This window comes from Channa argus, chromosome 1, assembly GCF_033026475.1.
Source record: "Channa argus isolate prfri chromosome 1, Channa argus male v1.0, whole genome shotgun sequence".
Lineage (NCBI taxonomy): Eukaryota > Metazoa > Chordata > Actinopteri > Anabantiformes > Channidae > Channa > Channa argus.
Window position 1 is genome coordinate 43,845,573 of NC_090197.1, and position 17,193 is coordinate 43,862,765.

The 17,193-nt window shown below is 38.3% G+C and overlaps 5 protein-coding genes and 1 pseudogene across 7 annotated transcripts; 3 read left to right on the forward strand and 3 right to left on the reverse strand.

Moving 5' to 3' along the window:
- Positions 1-180: 180 nt before the first annotated feature.
- Positions 181-3,695, forward strand: LOC137138016 (mitochondrial genome maintenance exonuclease 1-like). Of its 2 annotated transcripts, XM_067524916.1 has the most exons (5): positions 182-900; positions 997-1,231; positions 1,342-1,474; positions 1,686-1,816; positions 2,256-3,695. In XM_067524916.1, the coding sequence occupies exons 1-5, from the start codon at positions 324-326 to the stop codon at positions 2,299-2,301; spliced, it is 1,122 nt and encodes a 373-aa protein (XP_067381017.1). In that variant the 5' UTR covers positions 182-323; the 3' UTR covers positions 2,302-3,695. The 2 variants fall into 2 exon arrangements, with proteins under 2 accessions (XP_067381027.1, XP_067381017.1); XM_067524926.1 differs by lacking the exon at positions 2,256-3,695 and having other exon boundaries at positions 181-900; positions 1,686-1,820.
- LOC137138036 (glycine N-acyltransferase-like) lies at positions 1,818-4,523 on the reverse strand (annotated as a pseudogene).
- Positions 4,524-4,597: 74 nt separating this feature from the next.
- Positions 4,598-7,076, forward strand: LOC137137988 (mitochondrial genome maintenance exonuclease 1-like). 2 transcript variants are annotated; one of them, XM_067524878.1, is made up of 5 exons: positions 4,598-5,594; positions 5,691-5,925; positions 6,029-6,161; positions 6,373-6,503; positions 6,943-7,076. In XM_067524878.1, the coding sequence occupies exons 1-5, from the start codon at positions 4,961-4,963 to the stop codon at positions 7,058-7,060; spliced, it is 1,251 nt and encodes a 416-aa protein (XP_067380979.1). In that variant the 5' UTR covers positions 4,598-4,960; the 3' UTR covers positions 7,061-7,076. The 2 variants fall into 2 exon arrangements, with proteins under 2 accessions (XP_067380979.1, XP_067380986.1); XM_067524885.1 differs by lacking the exon at positions 6,943-7,076 and having other exon boundaries at positions 6,373-6,507.
- LOC137138025 (glycine N-acyltransferase-like) lies at positions 6,505-9,471 on the reverse strand. Its single transcript, XM_067524933.1, has 5 exons — positions 9,071-9,471; positions 8,811-8,921; positions 8,613-8,721; positions 7,706-7,832; positions 6,505-7,577 (listed from the first exon to the last, which is right to left on the reverse strand). The coding sequence occupies exons 1-5, from the start codon at positions 9,140-9,142 to the stop codon at positions 7,178-7,180; spliced, it is 819 nt and encodes a 272-aa protein (XP_067381034.1). The 5' UTR covers positions 9,143-9,471; the 3' UTR covers positions 6,505-7,177.
- Positions 9,472-9,518: 47 nt separating this feature from the next.
- Positions 9,519-12,223, reverse strand: cst3 (cystatin C (amyloid angiopathy and cerebral hemorrhage)). The gene is made up of 3 exons (XM_067524954.1): positions 11,943-12,223; positions 11,077-11,187; positions 9,519-10,261 (listed from the first exon to the last, which is right to left on the reverse strand). Exons 1-3 carry the CDS (start codon positions 12,138-12,140, stop codon positions 10,187-10,189), a joined length of 384 nt encoding a protein of 127 aa, XP_067381055.1. The 5' UTR covers positions 12,141-12,223; the 3' UTR covers positions 9,519-10,186.
- Positions 12,224-12,285: 62 nt separating this feature from the next.
- ephx5 (epoxide hydrolase 5) lies at positions 12,286-15,265 on the forward strand. The gene is made up of 10 exons (XM_067524862.1): positions 12,286-12,425; positions 12,522-12,584; positions 12,689-12,902; positions 13,011-13,191; positions 13,276-13,485; positions 13,568-13,697; positions 13,999-14,210; positions 14,363-14,471; positions 14,563-14,688; positions 14,803-15,265. The coding sequence occupies exons 2-10, from the start codon at positions 12,562-12,564 to the stop codon at positions 15,011-15,013; spliced, it is 1,416 nt and encodes a 471-aa protein (XP_067380963.1). The 5' UTR covers positions 12,286-12,425; positions 12,522-12,561; the 3' UTR covers positions 15,014-15,265.
- The last annotated feature ends 1,928 nt before the right edge of the window (positions 15,266-17,193 follow it).

The following is a 17,193-nucleotide window of genomic DNA, read 5'->3' on the forward strand; positions in this document are numbered from 1 at the left end:
AATAGCTGCTGCCTAATGAGCCGAAACAGTAAATTAAACTAACGCGAAGTAAAATGAGAAAGACTGCACGGAGGAATATCAGTGATGCACTAAGCTTTATGGGTAATGTCGTTTTTAATGTTATGTCTTCTTTGGCCGTGACACTACCAGGAACTTCAATTCCCAGCTACGAGAGAATGTGCAACCGGAGTGGCACGTCGTACAGAAACAGTTATCAATGAATTTGGATAGTTATCGTTGGAACATGTTGGGGCAAGTACCGCCGATAAAATGAAGGCAAAAGCTTAAAATACACCGTGAACCATTGATATCACTGTAAATCTATGTACTTGAAGTGTGAAGAACTCATTGTTTACCAGGGTTGTTTTGTTAAACTCTCCAGAATGTTAATTCTTAAACGCGTGGTGTCTGTTGGAGGCATTATTGTCCCTCATTGCACCTCCCACTCTGTGAGAAACTTCTCTGCTTGTCATTGCCTACGATCCTCTAAACCACTCAGTCCGTACAACACAGTGGCCAGTGAACGCTATTCTTCTCTGGTGAAGTCTATCATGACCTCAAGAACCAGTTCTCAGACCCCCGAGACCCTTCAAGCGGAAGACGAGAACATATATGGACCTATTATCAAAGCCCAAACGCCCACATCGAAGCCAGACACCAGGGAACCTAAAACCCTTCATCAATTCTTACACTGCGAAGACACGGTAGAGGCAGAGGAGCTGGAGTCTGGACCTCCAGTTCGGATTTTGTTACAGAGAGATAAAGGTAGTCCTTTTGCCCCGAGTGTGACACGCATACTTCAACAGACCCTCTCCTCAGAGCAGATCTTCTACCTGGAAAGATGGAAGAAGAGGATGATCGCTGAACTCGGAGAGGATGGCTTCAAAGAATACACGCAGAGTACGTCTTTTTCAATGTTAATCTAAGTTACTCTTAACAGGAGAGTAACAAAATGTCATGTGGTAACATGTTGTTGTCCTATTTCAACTTATCAAGATTTATTTAGGCAAGGGAAGCTTTTCCATTCAGCTTTGGAGGCCATTCTGACATCATGTGTAACAATAAAGGACAAGTATTCAGGGACACCAGAGTTTCCAGCTGAGGTGCAGGGATATATGGAGAGCATCTCTCACATACTGGATGATATCGGTGCAGTGAGAGCTATAGAAAGCACTGTGCAACACGCCAACCTGAACTATGTGGGAATTGTGGATTGTGTTGCGCGCTACAGGTAAATGTGATTTCACACAGGTAATTTGTACATGTTCCATAGGTGACATGCTTTTTCTCACTACCTTCACAGCATTCACAGCCTGTTTTTTTATTTTTTATTTTTTGCAGAGGTGTGCTATGTGTTATTGACTGGAAGACTTCGGAAAAGCCCAAACCGTTTCTCAGCAACACATATGACAACCCTATTCAAGTAGCAGCATATGCTGGGGCTTTAAACACTGATGGCAACTACAAGTACCAGGTGGGTGATCTATTGGTTTAAGTATTGTGACAGTTCATTAATATGAACTTTTGCCCAGATGTTTTAAATATTCTCTCAACTTGAAGTCAGATGCCCTTATTTATACATCAAATCATAGAAACTTAAATAGTTATCTTGTAATGACTTTCTATTTGCCACAATGTCACATATAGGTAAAACTTCATACTCCACTGATTTCTTCTCATTGCAGGTTGAAAATGGACTCATTGTTGTAGCCTACAAGGACGGCACTCCTGCCCATGCTCATCAATTGAGTGCAGAGCTAATGATGCAGTACTGGAAAACTTGGCTGCTACGCCTGGAAGACTTCACAGAACAGAGGTGAAGCTGTCAGAACATGTTTTTACTGCTTTCAAAATAGTTTCAGTTCCATTTCCACATTGTTATTAAGGGATCATCCATTTAAAAAAAATAAACACATTAACAGTGTCATAGTGTATCTCTAAGGATTTGCCTTCATAAATGAATAAACGTAGAGTTGACTAATTGATGAATGAAGAGAGATTTCAATTCAAATTAATAATTCAAGTACTATAAACCTGGCTGTAGATATACTAAAAATTACTTATTACACTTAACCTTTTATATAGTTCAATATCTTTAAAAGAAAATAATATATAGAATAAGCCACACATAGAGCAATGTGGATAATGAAGAATAAAGTAATCAGATTACTAAAATACTAATTTTTTTCAATATTGAAGATTCTGTTATAATTATAGTTATGATCTACAATACAATCTTTTCTTTTCTTTTTTAGATCCAGTCATACATTCAGTGTTTCTTCAAAAACCAGATCAGATTAGTGACATCCAAAGGGAAAGTCCCCGAAGCTGATAAAATAAACATGAACTATAACAAGCTCTCATGCAGAAGGAGGGCATAACATGAGCTCTTAAACCTAATGTCTGATCTCTTTGCAAATTAATCAGTTCTCATTCTAGAATTAACACATTAACAGTTAAGCTGATTATACAATGCACACATGTAGTTTAATCTTAGTTCATCCTGTATTGAATTTAAGCCAGGTTTTTCTGCATGAAGGATCTTCAGTAAATCCCAGGCTTTTAAAGAGACTGTATGAGATGATGTTCTGCTCCTCAATGAAGCAGTACACTGGGTAGTCCTTAGCACTGAGTTTCTTTGCCATGGTGCTGATTAGGGCTTTGGCATAGCCTTTTCCTCTGTGCTCTGGCAGAGTGTACAACATCCCCATGGCACACGTCGAATAGGTCAGGATCCAGGCTTTCCTTCTGCATCCAGAACGCAACAGGAAGGGAAGTTTGAAATCATATTACGGATCATCCCCATAGCCACATCGTCACTTCCATACTTCCATTTTTGATTCACCAAGCCAAGGTGGGATTCATCAAGAGAGCTCAAGGAGATCCCCGAGCTGATGCAGAAGAGAACAAATGACTTTTCAGAGCACAATCCCAATATTCCATTGACCTTTATTAAAACCTGGAAAATTATTCTGTCTCATACTAGAAATCACATTATGACTACATGGATAGCCTTTACCTGTCCACAGAGGGAAGCTTGGATACATCCTCCAGTATCATCATGTGACACACAGCTATTTTGTTGCTGGGCACATTTTTTTCTGATGCCGCTCCTTCGATTATCTTCACTTGGCGAAGATTGATTGCTTGGATTATAAAGTAATGGAGTTATATGTTTTTAATAGAAAAGGTATGAGTGACAAATGAGAGAAACCTAAAGTGGTATTTTATTTGTTTAGCATACTGAGATGATGATTATTTAAACAATTTGAGTCTGGCTTTGAAACAATGAATGTACAAAGTTTGATGTATTTGGAAGAAAAGAAATGTCACAAGGTTGCCCTGATTTTTTTTTTTTTTTTGAGTCAAGTAGTTAATAAGTAATGTGTTATGACGGCCATCTTAGAATAGAGGGTGTTTGTTCTTTTATGACATGAATCTCCTCTAATTACATCTTATAACATACTGTCATTTGAACACATTAATGGCAAAAAAACACATTAACACAAACACAAACCTGTTTTTCTTGGAAATTATATCTGACTATGTAAGGATGAGAGGACTTGGAACAAATGGAAAAATAAATCAAAGATAAATTTATACTCCATATACAACAGTGCAAAAAATGATGTTAGGTGGCCGGTTTTTGTAACTTCTGTTCCATTTTTATATCGCAATTAAACATGGCTAAATGATTCTTTAATAGCAAATTGCTTCATTAAAACAACCGAATCATAGATTAGTACCTTATTGCGCTGGTAAAATCTTACTGACTGTACACCGATCAGCCACAAAATCACGTACCTAATGTTATGGATGATCGGTGCATAACGTCATTGTACAAGAGAAATTAAGTAAAAAAAAATAAGAAATGTTTTTAAAAAATGACATGCGTTATAATTGAATAGGCAGTGAAAAGAACATTACCCAGACAAAGGTATCTGGTCCAGTCAATAACAGAGGGATTCCTTACGGTTTCCTCCAGAATAGCGTCATCAGTAGCAAAAACTATAATGTCTTTGAAGAGGTCCCCCTTCTGTAAGAAACCTGAAATGTTAAGACACGGTGCGCACAAAGCCAGAGAAACGCAACCCTGAGTTGTACCACACACAGATGCCTAGTTACCTGTTCACAGAGTGGTTTGTAGATAATGACATTGAACTCTGGCCATCTATCCACTACAATCTTTGCAGGATCTGATCTGACGCTGTTCATTAGAACCAAACAACCGTAAACCTTAAAAATGAAACCGTTAGCTACATTGCACATTAAGTTATAATAATACAGTATATTGTGACGTTAACGACATGGCGTTAAGATAGATTTTAACAGTAACCGACGAAATGCAGAATCCTCAAGGAACTTTTCACACTAGATGGACAGACCTGTTGTGACCGTGGCAAATATTTTTTCAGCTGAGTCTCGGCCATTTTCAGCTGCTCTCCGCTCAGTTCCATGATCGTTTTCAGTGATGGAATAGCCACGGAACTGCATGGACGTCCAGTTTAGTTTGAGTAAAATGGGCGGGCAACCTTTTGAATTGCACTTTCGACTTTCTTAAAATATTTTATTATAGACCGCCGCTTCTCAACCAGATAAAAGCGTTGTCACTTGATTGAACATATTTTCAGCTTGTTCCGTATGTTTCTATTAGGTCCAGATTTGAAGGAATCGTACTGTAGCTAACTTGTAAAAAATGGAAAACAAAAACACAAAACAACAATCAGATCCCAAAGACTTTTAAAAACCTGCTTCAAATTTGTAAATTTATTTAAGGAATCTGCAGGCTACTTTGAACAGAGCTAAATTGGCAAATGAAACTTGTAAGTCGCTTTGGATAAAATCATCTGCTAAATGACTAAATATAAACCTGTCAAATTCTTCATAGTGATGTGAAAAGAACACAGTCTGGGATAATATATGGTTGCATTTAGTTTGGGGATAGGTGCGTAATTTGAGAATGAAACATACATTAAGTAAAATTATCCAGTGTAAATCTATGTATCACTGTAAATCTATGTACTTGAAGTGTGAAGAACTCATTGTTTACCAGGGTTGTTTTGTTAAACTCTCCAGAATGTTAATTCTTAAACGCGTGGTGTCTGTTGGAGGCATTATTGTCCCTCATTGCACCTCCCACTCTGTGAGAAACTTCTCTGCTTGTCATTGCCTACGATCCTCTAAACCACTCAGTCCCGACAACACAGTGGCCAGTGAACGCTATTCTTCTCTGGTGAAGTCTATCATGACCTCAAGAACCAGTTCTCAGACCCCCGAGACCCTTCAAGCGGAAGACGAGAACATATATGGACCTATTATCAAAGCCCAAACGCCCACATCGAAGCCAGACACCAGGGAACCTAAAACCCTTCATCAATTCTTACACTGCGAAGACACGGTAGAGGCAGAGGAGCTGGAGTCTGGACCTCCAGTTCGGATTTTGTTACAGAGAGATAAAGGTAGTCCTTTTGCCCCGAGTGTGACACGCATACTTCAACAGACCCTCTCCTCAGAGCAGATCTTCTACCTGGAAAGATGGAAGAAGAGGATGATCGCTGAACTCGGAGAGGATGGCTTCAAAGAATACACGCAGAGTACGTCTTTTTCAATGTTAATCTAGGTTACTCTTAACAGGAGAGTAACAAAATGTCATGTGGTAACATGTTGTTGTCCTATTTCAACTTATCAAGATTTATTTAGGCAAGGGAAGCTTTTCCATTCAGCTTTGGAGGCCATTCTGACATCATGTGTAACAATAAAGGACAAGTATTCAGGGACACCAGAGTTTCCAGCTGAGGTGCAGGGATATATGGAGAGCATCTCTCACATACTGGATGATATCGGTGCAGTGAGAGCTATAGAAAGCACTGTGCAACACGCCAACCTGAACTATGTGGGAATTGTGGATTGTGTTGCGCGCTACAGGTAAATGTGATTTCACACAGGTAATTTGTACATGTTCCATAGGTGACATGCTTTTTCTCACTACCTTCACAGCATTCACAGCCTGTTTTTTTATTTTTTGCAGAGGTGTGCTATGTGTTATTGACTGGAAGACTTCGGAAAAGCCCAAACCGTTTCTCAGCAACACATATGACAACCCTATTCAAGTAGCAGCATATGCTGGGGCTTTAAACACTGATGGCAACTACAAGTACCAGGTGGGTGATCTATTGGTTTAAGTATTGTGACAGTTCATTAATCTGAACTTTTGCCCAGATGTTTTAAATATTCTCTCAACTTGAAGTCAGATGCCCTTATTTATACATCAAATCATAGAAACTTAAATAGTTATCTTGTAATGACTTTCTATTTGCCACAATGTCACATATAGGTAAAACTTCATACTCCACTGATTTCTTCTCATTGCAGGTTGAAAATGGACTCATTGTTGTAGCCTACAAGGACGGCACTCCTGCCCACGCTCATCAATTGAGTGCAGAGCTAATGATGCAGTACTGGAAAACTTGGCTGCTACGCCTGGAAGACTTCACAGAACAGAGGTGAAGCTGTCAGAACATGTTTTTACTGCTTTCAAAATAGTTTCAGTTTCATTTCCACATTGTTATTAAGGGATCATCCATTTAAAAAAAATAAACACATTAACAGTGTCATTGTGTATCTCTAAGGATTTGCCTTCATAAATGAATAAACGTAGAGTTGACTAATTGATGAATGAAGAGAGATTTCAATTCAAATTAATAATTCAAGTACTATAAACCTGGCTGTAGATATACTAAAAATTACTTATTACACTTAACCTTTTATATAGTTCAATATCTTTAAAAGAAAATAATATATAGAATAAGCCACACATAGAGCAATGTGGATAATGAAGAATAAAGTAATCAGATTACTAAAATACTAATTTTTTTCAATATTGAAGATTCTGTTATAATTATAGTTATGATCTACAATACAATCTTTTCTTTTCTTTTTTAGATCCAGTGATACATTCAGTGTTTCTTCAAAAAACAGATCAGTGACATCCAAAGGGAAAGTCCCCGAAGCTGATAAAATAAACATGAACTATAACAAGCTCTTATGCAGGAGGGCATAACATGAGCTCTTCACCCTAATGTCTGATCTCTTTGCAAATTAATCAGTTCTCATTCTAGAATTAACACATTAACAGTTAAGCTGATTATACAATGCACACATGTAGTTTAATTTCAGTTCATCCTGTATTGAATTTAAGCCAGGTTTCTCTGCATGAAGGATCTTCAGTAAATCCCAGGCTTTTAAAGAGACTGTATGAGATGATGTTCTGCTCCTCAATGAAGCAGTACACTGGGTAGTCCTTAGCACTGAGTTTCTTTGCCATGGTGCTGATTAGGGCTTTGGCATAGCCTTTTCCTCTGTGCTCTGGCAGAGTGTACAACATCCCCATGGCACACGTCGAATAGGTCAGGATCCAGGACACAGGCTTTCCTTCTGCATCCAGAACGCAACAGGAAGGGAAGTTTGAAATCATATTACGGATCATCCCCATAGCCACATCGTCACTTCCATACTTCCATTTTTGATTCACCAAGCCAAGGTGGGATTCATCAAGAGAGCTCAAGGAGATCCCCGAGCTGATGCAGAAGAGAACAAATGGCTTTTCAGAGCACAATCCCAATATTCCATTGACCTTTATTAAAACCTGGAAAATGATTCTGTCTCATACTAGAAATCACATTATGACTACATGGATAGCCTTTACCTGTCCACAGAGGGAAGCTTGGATACATCCTCCAGTATCATCATGTGACACACAGCTATTTTGTTGCTGGGCACATTTTTTTCTGATGCCGCTCCTTCGATTATCTTCACTTGGCGAAGATTGATTGCTTGGATTATAAAGTAATGGAGTTATATGTTTTTAATAGAAAAGGTATGAGTGACAAATGAGAGAAACCTAAAGTGGTATTTTATTTGTTTAGCATACTGAGATGATGATTATTTAAACAATTTGAGTCTGGCTTTGAAATAATGAATTTACAAAGTTTGATGTATTTGGAAGAAAAGAAATGTTACAAGGTTGCCCTGATTTTTTTTTTTTTTTGAGTCAAGTAGTTAATAAATAATGTGTTATGACGGCCATCTTAGAATAGAGGGTGTTTGTTCTTTTATGACATGAATCTCCTCTAATTACATCTTATAACATACTGTCATTTGAACACATTAATGGCAAAAAAACACATTAACACAAACACAAACCTGTTTTTCTTGGAAATTATATCTGACTATGTAAGGATGAGAGGACTTGGAACAAATGGAAAAACAAGTCAAAGATAAATTTATACTCCATATACAACAGTGCAAAAAATGATTTTAGGTGGCCGGTTTTTGTAACTTCTGTTCCATTTTTATATCGCAATTAAACATGGCTAAATGATTCTTTAATAGCAAATTGCTTCATTAAAACAACCGAATCATAGATTAGTACCTTATTGCGCTGGTAAAATCTTACTGACTGTACACCGATCAGCCACAAAATCACGTACCTAATGTTATGGATGATCGGTGCATAACGTCATTGTACAAGAGAAATTAAGTAAAAAAAAATAAGAAATGTTTTTAAAAAATGACATGCGTTATAATTGAATAGGCAGTGAAAAGAACATTACCCAGACAAAGGTATCTGGTCCAGTCAATAACAGAGGGATTCCTTACGGTTTCCTCCAGAATAGCGTCATCAGTAGCAAAAACTATAATGTCTTTGAAGAGGTCCCCCTTCTGTAAGAAACCTGAAATGTTAAGACACGGTGCGCACAAAGCCAGAGAAACGCAACCCTGAGTTGTACCACACACAGATGCCTAGTTACCTGTTCACAGAGTGGTTTGTAGATAATGACATTGAACTCTGGCCATCTATCCACTACAATCTTTGCAGGATCTGATCTGACGCTGTTCATTAGAACCAAACAACCGTAAACCTTAAAAATGAAACCGTTAGCTACATTGCACATTAAGTTATAATAATACAGTATATTGTGACGTTAACGACATGGCATTAAGATAGATTTTAACAGTAACCGACGAAATGCAGAATCCTCAAGGAACTTTTCACACTAGATGGACAGACCTGTTGTGACCGTGGTAAATATCTTTTCAGCTGAGTCTCGGCCACTTTCAGCTGCTCTCCGCTCAGTTCCATGATCGTTTTCAGTGATGGAATAGCCACGGAACTGCATGGACGTCCAGTTTAGTTTGAGTAAAATGGGCGGGCAACCTTTCAAGTCGCACTTTCGACTTTCTCAAATATTTTATTATAGACCGCCGCTTCTCAACCAGATAAAAGCGTTGTCAATTGATTGAACATATTTTCAGCTTGTTCCGTATGAAACATACATTAAAGTAAAATTATCCAGGGTTGGCAGAAACCAAAGCAAAATCCACACGGTAATTTCAGTTACAAACGTTATATCCCACCATTTTGTTTCAAGAATGTATAAATGGTTGACAAACGATATTAACTTGCATGTTACTTATTGTGCAGACTCTAAGGCATCGAATGAACAGTACTTCCTCTCTGGGATTCAAAAATAAAACTTTATTGGTAAAGCAGAACCATGTATTCAAATTTTGACTTTCAAAATAAAATTGGCATCCAGGAAATGTAAACTAAAAAAAAGGTAGGTTTTTTTTTTCTTTGTTATATTTCTGATAATTTATTATGCCCTATTTTATTTTTATTTTGTTTAAACAAAATGTATACTAATATCTTTTATACATTTCAGGGCACATATTCCTATTAGCCAATGTCAGGTGACAGGAATACTGTAATTAAACACAAAGTAGACCTTAAACAAAAATGGTTTGACTGAAAAAAATAATAATAAGGTTAATCATAAATTGACACAATTATTAAAAGTTTTCAAATGCAGCTTTTATTAATTTTGCTTTATAAAAGTATGCTGGTAAACAACTATTATTTATTTGCTAGTAATATGTTGTGACTGTGCATTACAAAGTTGCTCTTCTAACAGCTTATGTACCTCAATTTTTCAATAATGCAGAGGTTTTTACTAAGTACACTACGTAGTGAATTTTTAAGGTTAATCAGCAAAATAACGTAGGGAAAAAAATACTTATGTATTACAGGATTGTTGGTTAGTCTACAAGAAAATTCTTATTGGTTGTTATGGAAGTTGTTCTGGAAACAATGCCAAACTGAAAAACTCCCACGTAGTCCTCTCGTCTAGCATTTCGCTTCAGTAAGGCTGATGTGGTTAAGCCATGCTTGGGTCCATACAGTGAATGTACATTTGTAATTCTGACAGGAGAAAATTAGAATACACATTACATATACAGTAAATTGTTTGTGTGTGTATAGATAAAAAAGGCCTATGACTTAATAGACACCCAGTTGAGTCACATTAGAAGATTAACACAGTGTCATATTTTGGTTACGAACAGCAACAAACAAAGCTCGATGGTTCTAAGAGGGGAAGTTTACATTTGTTTCACAATCTGATGAGTAATTAATCAGCAATAATCATGATACAAATTTGACACATAATGTGAGAATGTAGGTTGAACTTGTGTAGAGAAATTGTGTGAGAGCATCGATTGATATACACACACACAAGTTGAACCTATCACACTCATAATTACTCTAATAAGGAGTTGTATTTTTTTGGTGGGGTAGAAGGCCAAAATTTCTTGAAGTTAGATGAGGGAGTAGCCATTTGTTTCCCACAGGAATTGTTTATAAAGTTACATGGGAGAAAGCACTAACAAGGTCAAAAGATTAGATGTTGTGCAAAGACATTCTTTTCATTATGTCTCATCTGCGAGGAGATACTGAGTCAAAGACAGATTAATGCTACAGCTAAAGACTGTGAGAAATAAGAGTAAGCATACACAGGGAAAGACACCAAGGTAGATAAGAATAACAAGTGTATAAGAAGTGAATACAGAGAGAAGAATTCGGTCCATTGGTGGGTCTAGATCATTTTCACAGTGGTGGTCAACATAGGGCCAGTGTGATTTTGTCAGTATTTGTTGCAGCTGTTGCTATTAAAAAGGACCAACCCAAAATATGGCGCTGTGTTGGTGGAGGCTTTAAACCCTTCATATTGTAATTACCTGAGCCAATGCTGGGTTTGTGTGGACGGGGCACACTTCATTTGCACTGTCCCTTCTGCAGGTGGTCCTTGCCAAGTTCACTGTTATTCTGTACTTGAGGCCAGACACTACCTGCAGGAAGTATATGAGAACAACTGAAAACACTGTGGATGAACCCCTAATATAAAAGTACTGTAGAAACCCTACATTAGAGTTTAGGACAGAAGGCACATTAACCTAAAATCTAAACACTTTCATTTTCAGCTTATAATTGTGACAATCAAACACAAACAAGGTAGAAACTACTACACAGACAAACTGGTTCAGCTCTATATTAGTCATCTTTGAAGTTTAAAGGGCAAACACGGTTAGTGTAAAATGACCAGAAATGGCCTGATACGCAAGTGCTTCTTTTCAGGTAATCAACGTTATAATATGTAACGAATAGTTTCTAGCTTTTAATCGGAGAGAAGAAATGCAGCTGTCTGGTCATGTTGCAGAAACACACCGTCTTTCCAAATGCTAAGCTTAACCAGACAGGATCAGACATGATAGAACCTGATAAGATTATGGTGTCTGTCTACGTGTTATCTCGCTGCCATTCCTTATTTTGCCGTGAGGATTGATGTAAACCTTATTATATAATCTACTACTATAGTACTAATATAGTAATATAGATATACCATTTAATGGATTGATATAACGCAGCAAGGTTAACTCAAGCCAATCATAACGCAAATAAAACCGTGGGTACAGTACAAGCGGCCTACTGCATGTTAATTGCTTAAGTCACCGCGGCCTACATGCAGATTTCCTTGGGTTACAGATGGTCTACAGACATTCACAAATCACAATTAAACTTCAAATCCAAATTAAAATTTACTAACCTGTCTTTCAACCTTGACCACGCTTGTCACTTGTCTGAGGTACATGTCGTTTGTGCCTTTGTTGTATTGGACGATGGCGTATCTCAGGGCATTTTGCGCCCCTTCATCATCGGGGCTTATGGTGGAGAAGCCCCCCACAAGCGCTCCGGAGCCGACGGCGAAAAACGCCGCAAGACCGAGGAAAACAATCTTCCACATCGTGTTTTGATACCTGCGAGTATGGATTCACAACAACAATACCTCCAGACGTCGCCCCCTTCTAACTTATATAAACATGTACGTCATTGTTGTTTGGTGTGCTGGGAATGGCTGATCTCGCAGCCAATCAAATTCTCTCAGCCCAACTCCGCAGCAGACTTGTAACCCAGGGTGCGTGCACGTCAACGTGTTCGCCCTGAAAACAGGTTAATCCCTACCCCTGTTGTTTTATGTCCTTTCTGAGGAAATTGTTGCTCAAGGCACCGTGAAAAGGAGACGAACAAGGTATGTGGAATAGGGGTTGGATTTTAGCGTGCATGTGCACAACTTTTTCTCAAGTGCTATGCGGAAAATGAAAAAATGGTGACCTCTGTCCTACAGGTCTAAAGCGCCTGTGGAAACCCACCTTTGTAACGAAACAATGCGAGCACTGCAGGTTTTGAAGTAAGAGGGATTTTACCACTAAAGCTCGCATTTTCTCTATAACTCCTGTTAACGGTAAGCTGTATTTAAACCCAAATGCTCCTCCATATTTGTCCACACTGCAGAGAAACTTTCTTTGGCTTGGATCCTGTCCAAAAGCAAGTTCTAATAGGGTCCGCCGTGGCAGCAGGCGGGATTCTGGCGTTCCTGGTTCACAAAGGAAGACCGATCAAAACTGTTCCTCTCGGTGAAGGATGGTGGGGAGCAGGAGAAAAATCACTGTCACAGGATGATAAAATCTACCCCTTTCAAGTGCAAACCTCAGATGAAGAGATTTTGGTCATTCTGAACTGTTAAATTGCACTTCTCATCACAAATGATCCAGTTAAAACTATAAATAATAAGACAGCAACATGTTTAGTAATGGGCATTGTTCTTATTCAACAGGACCTTAATGAGCGTATTGACAAAATGCGCTACACTGATCCTTTAGAAGATAGTGGCTTCCAGTATGGCTTTAATTCCACTTATCTCAAGAAAGTGGTTTCCTATTGGAGACATAAATTTGACTGGAAAAAGCAAGTGGCACTGCTTAATAAATATCCACATTTCAAAACCAAAATAGAAGGTACAGAGTAATCACTCATAGTTTAGATGCTTGGGCAGGATCAACCCACTGTTTTGTCACACCTGTGCTTATGCTTTAACGCAGGACTGGATGTTCACTTCATCCACGTGCGGCCACCACACCATGAGAATCAAAAGGTTCTGCCTCTTATGCTTGTCCATGGATGGCCAGGTTCCTTCTTTGAATTCTACAAGATTCTGCCACTTCTCACACAGAACCAGGATGGCGTTGCATTTGAAGTCATATGCCCGTCCATCCCTGGCTATGGTTTCTCAGAAGCTCCTCATAAACAAGGTTGAATATTCATAATACACACATGTATATATTTCTGTTAGAGCAGCACATGTTTACAGATGTGCTTTCTGTACACCTCTAGGATTTGACAGCCTTGCAGCTGCACGAATTTTCCTGACGTTGATGGAGCGTTTAGGATTCTCCCAGTTCTACCTGCAGGGAGGAGACTGGGGCTCCCTTATCACCACAAACATGGCACAGATGAAGCCTCAGTAAGATAGTCAGCGAAGCAAACCTAACTGAAAACACATTGTTACTGCTGTGGAATGTCCACCCACTGTTTTATAGCAAGCATTGTGAAATTCTTACTTAATTTGTGAAACAGTGCTTTCAGTGGAAAAAGTGCAACAACTAGCAACTCCAGAAATTCCTGGAACTGGAGCAAATTACATTTTGCCTAGCAAAAGACTCCCTTAAAAACTCACAGCCATTCATTGACAATTATTTACAATGACTAAGGACCTACCTCTTAGATAAAACAAATACTATTTAATAACCCTTTTATTTTTCTAGGAGTGTGAAAGGTCTCCACCTAAACATGTGTATGTCAACAAGGGGGTTCAAAGTGTTATTGTCCCTCATCATTGGTCCTTATCTGCCCTTCCTGGTGGGCTTAAGTCGAGAGGATGTCCGTCGAATGTTCCCTTACATGGAGAAGAATGTCTGGAACATCCTCCAGGAATCTGGCTACATGCACATTCAGGCCACTAAACCAGACACTGCAGGTACAAAGGCAACCAGGGAACATGCTCAGAATATTATGGTCATATTCACACTACTGATCAGTAAAAAATTTGAGAAACTTGTTCCATATATTTATACATCACAGGTAGTACTCTTATCTCAGGTCTTATTATATTGTAATTTGTGTTCACAGGCTGTGGATTGAATAGTTCTCCTGTTGGCTTGGCTGCCTACTTGCTGGAAAAATTCTCCACCTGGACTGATATGAACAACAGAGATCTGGAAGATGGTGGCCTGGAGAGGTACAAGAGCGCGTATAAATATTAATAGGACTGATTCAATAAACTGAGATTATTAAAAAATGTAACTAATTATGAATCTGCATTTTTACAGGAAATTCAGCCTGGATGACCTCTTGACAAATGTCATGATCTACTGGACAACAGGCTCCATAGTCTCTTCTATGCGCTTCTACAAGGAGAATTTCAAGAGTAATCCCAACAACAGGGTGGATGCAAAGTATGTGGCCATGTGTTGACACTGTCAAAAGTCTTTATCTTAAAATCTGACTTCTTTTTGATTTATTCTTGTAATAACCTTATCAAGTTTTGATTTTTCTTTTTTCTTTCTTAGGACGGCAATTTATGTGCCCACTGGACTGGCTGCCTTCCCTGCAGAGCTGATGCACTGCCCTAAATCGTGGGCACAAATTAGGTACAAAAACATCTGCTCCTACACTTTCATGCCTTGCGGTGGTCACTTTGCAGCATTTGAGGAGCCCCAGCTTCTAGCAAGCGATATTTTACAGTTTGTCAAAAAAGTGGAAAAGGAAAAAAAAGTTTGATGCTCTCTCAAACAGGTTCCAGCTAACACTTGATTTCTTGTGTGATTTTGATTAATCATTCCAAATTGGACACGTACGCACACCGTTATGATTGTGATCCCTTACACACTACAATAATTCATTTACCCACAAAACTGAGGCACTGTGGAAATCATAAACACAAGTTTAATAAATGTTCTAAACAGATGACACTGACACTCCACTGTGTCCAACCTTTCAAGTTATGTTAATTAAAAATATATTGCACAATTACTATGTGTGGTGTTCTGTGTGTGTCTTTATCAATTTAGGACTTTCAGTATTTGAGAAGATGATAAAAGGTGTGATGGAAAATCAAGTATGTTTAAATGATTGCATTTTACTCTTAGCATTTTACCTAGTTATAATGGCCACTTGCACTAAGTGTACTTTTAAAATGTTGTTCAAAACTTCTCTCATATACATGTTTTGTCTTGAAACTTTTTGCAGAACTGCTTTAAGGTCAGTTATTGTCTAACAGCAGACTATCCCACACTGTAGTGAGCCAGAGTGAGCAGTGGTTTGCATGCACCCTGTAAAAGATAACAAATTCCAGTCTCAACCTCCGCTGAAAGAATCAGAACTGAACACAGTGGCTCCTTTGGTGACTGCCGCCAGATACACAAACTAAGAATTAAAACTGGTAAACATGAGTTGCAAAGAAGTTCCTAAATTAATTTTGTTAAACTCAAGTTGCCATTCTTTCTTGAATTAATCTGAATAATCGGGCGACTCATAGTCAATTGGAGAGTATAAAGAACATTGACAGCTAAGTGTAATCAAGAACTCCTAGTTAGTTGGGAAGCATAAAGGTCAACAGCCAAGTTAAACTTAGGGGCCAACTAGCCAGTGTAATGGGAGCTTTAAAAAGATACCCTCACCCTCACAGAGACGTCTGTGTTAAAGGCTGTGCAGGTAGCAAGTCCCAGGGGAAACCAGGGAAGTAAGGGGCCTTAGACCCAGCAGGGTCTGATTATTGAAATTATGAAAACCAAGTATGGTGACATTTATTAGGGGAAAAAGGCACCAAGTGAAGTCTTAGTCTCTCTTTGCCTTGTCTAACCTAATTTTTGTCATTCTCAAGACCCGGTCACAGGTTGTTACAGGGCAGAGTAGATCACAGAGAAGAGTCACTGTTCATTTGAACAGGACAGGTCCAAAGGTAAAATTAAGAGTTTTGGCATTGCCTTACTGGAAGTGTGGCAGGAAGTGCGCACACTCGGACTAAGCCCTAGGAATTGAGTGACAGTGAGAGAATGGAGAAAAGAGAGGGCAAACAGACAGCAGAGAAAATAGTAGATTGCTCCAAATCTTAAGATTCTGAAAAGTATGGTATGGTGGTTTTCCTCAAGGAAGTTGCTTGAATAAAAATAAGCTAACAAAATTATGAAAAAAAGAAGTTAAATCAAGAAAAGAAACTGAAGGCTAAAAATGTCAAAAAGACAAACATGTGTAACTTACATAATGTTAAATATGCGAACAAAGAAAAATGAAGTAGAGTTTAGGGAAAGAAGATGACTGAAGAAAAAAAAGGAAACAAAACTCTTGACAGCTGCACCAAACAGAACAGATAACGCTTCATATTTATTTATTATATTTTCTATTCTTATCTTATCATATTATTTAGCTCAAGATACTAAATGAGTGGCTCATAGAAGAAGAATTGAAGACAAAAACAGTAGAGATGTTGGATTTTAGATTTGATTTTTGAATTGTTCACTAATCTGGAACACTCTGGACAAATAGAGTTCAAGGAATATCATAACAATCATATTTTTTATTTAACATAATAATGCTGATGCATAGCTTGATATAAATGTTTGTTTAAAAACACTGATCTAGTTTTAGCAGGAAACACAAAAGTGGATGCTGTAGCTAAGAAAGCTGCCCAACAGGAAGTATCTCAAACACACACACGCACAAACACACACAAACACACATTGAACAGACTCAGACATTTTATCATCACTCACTTCTGTGCATCAATTATCTGTCTCTGAGAAAGAAACGGGGAAAAAGAGGGGGTGGCCAATTCCAAAAGTTTTCCTAAACACTGATAAAGTTGACACACAGGTGTCAAACCATGTGTCAAAAGACGGAATGTTGATTTATTACTGCATTGATGGTTTTCCACAGGGTGTGTATCATATGCACAGAAATAT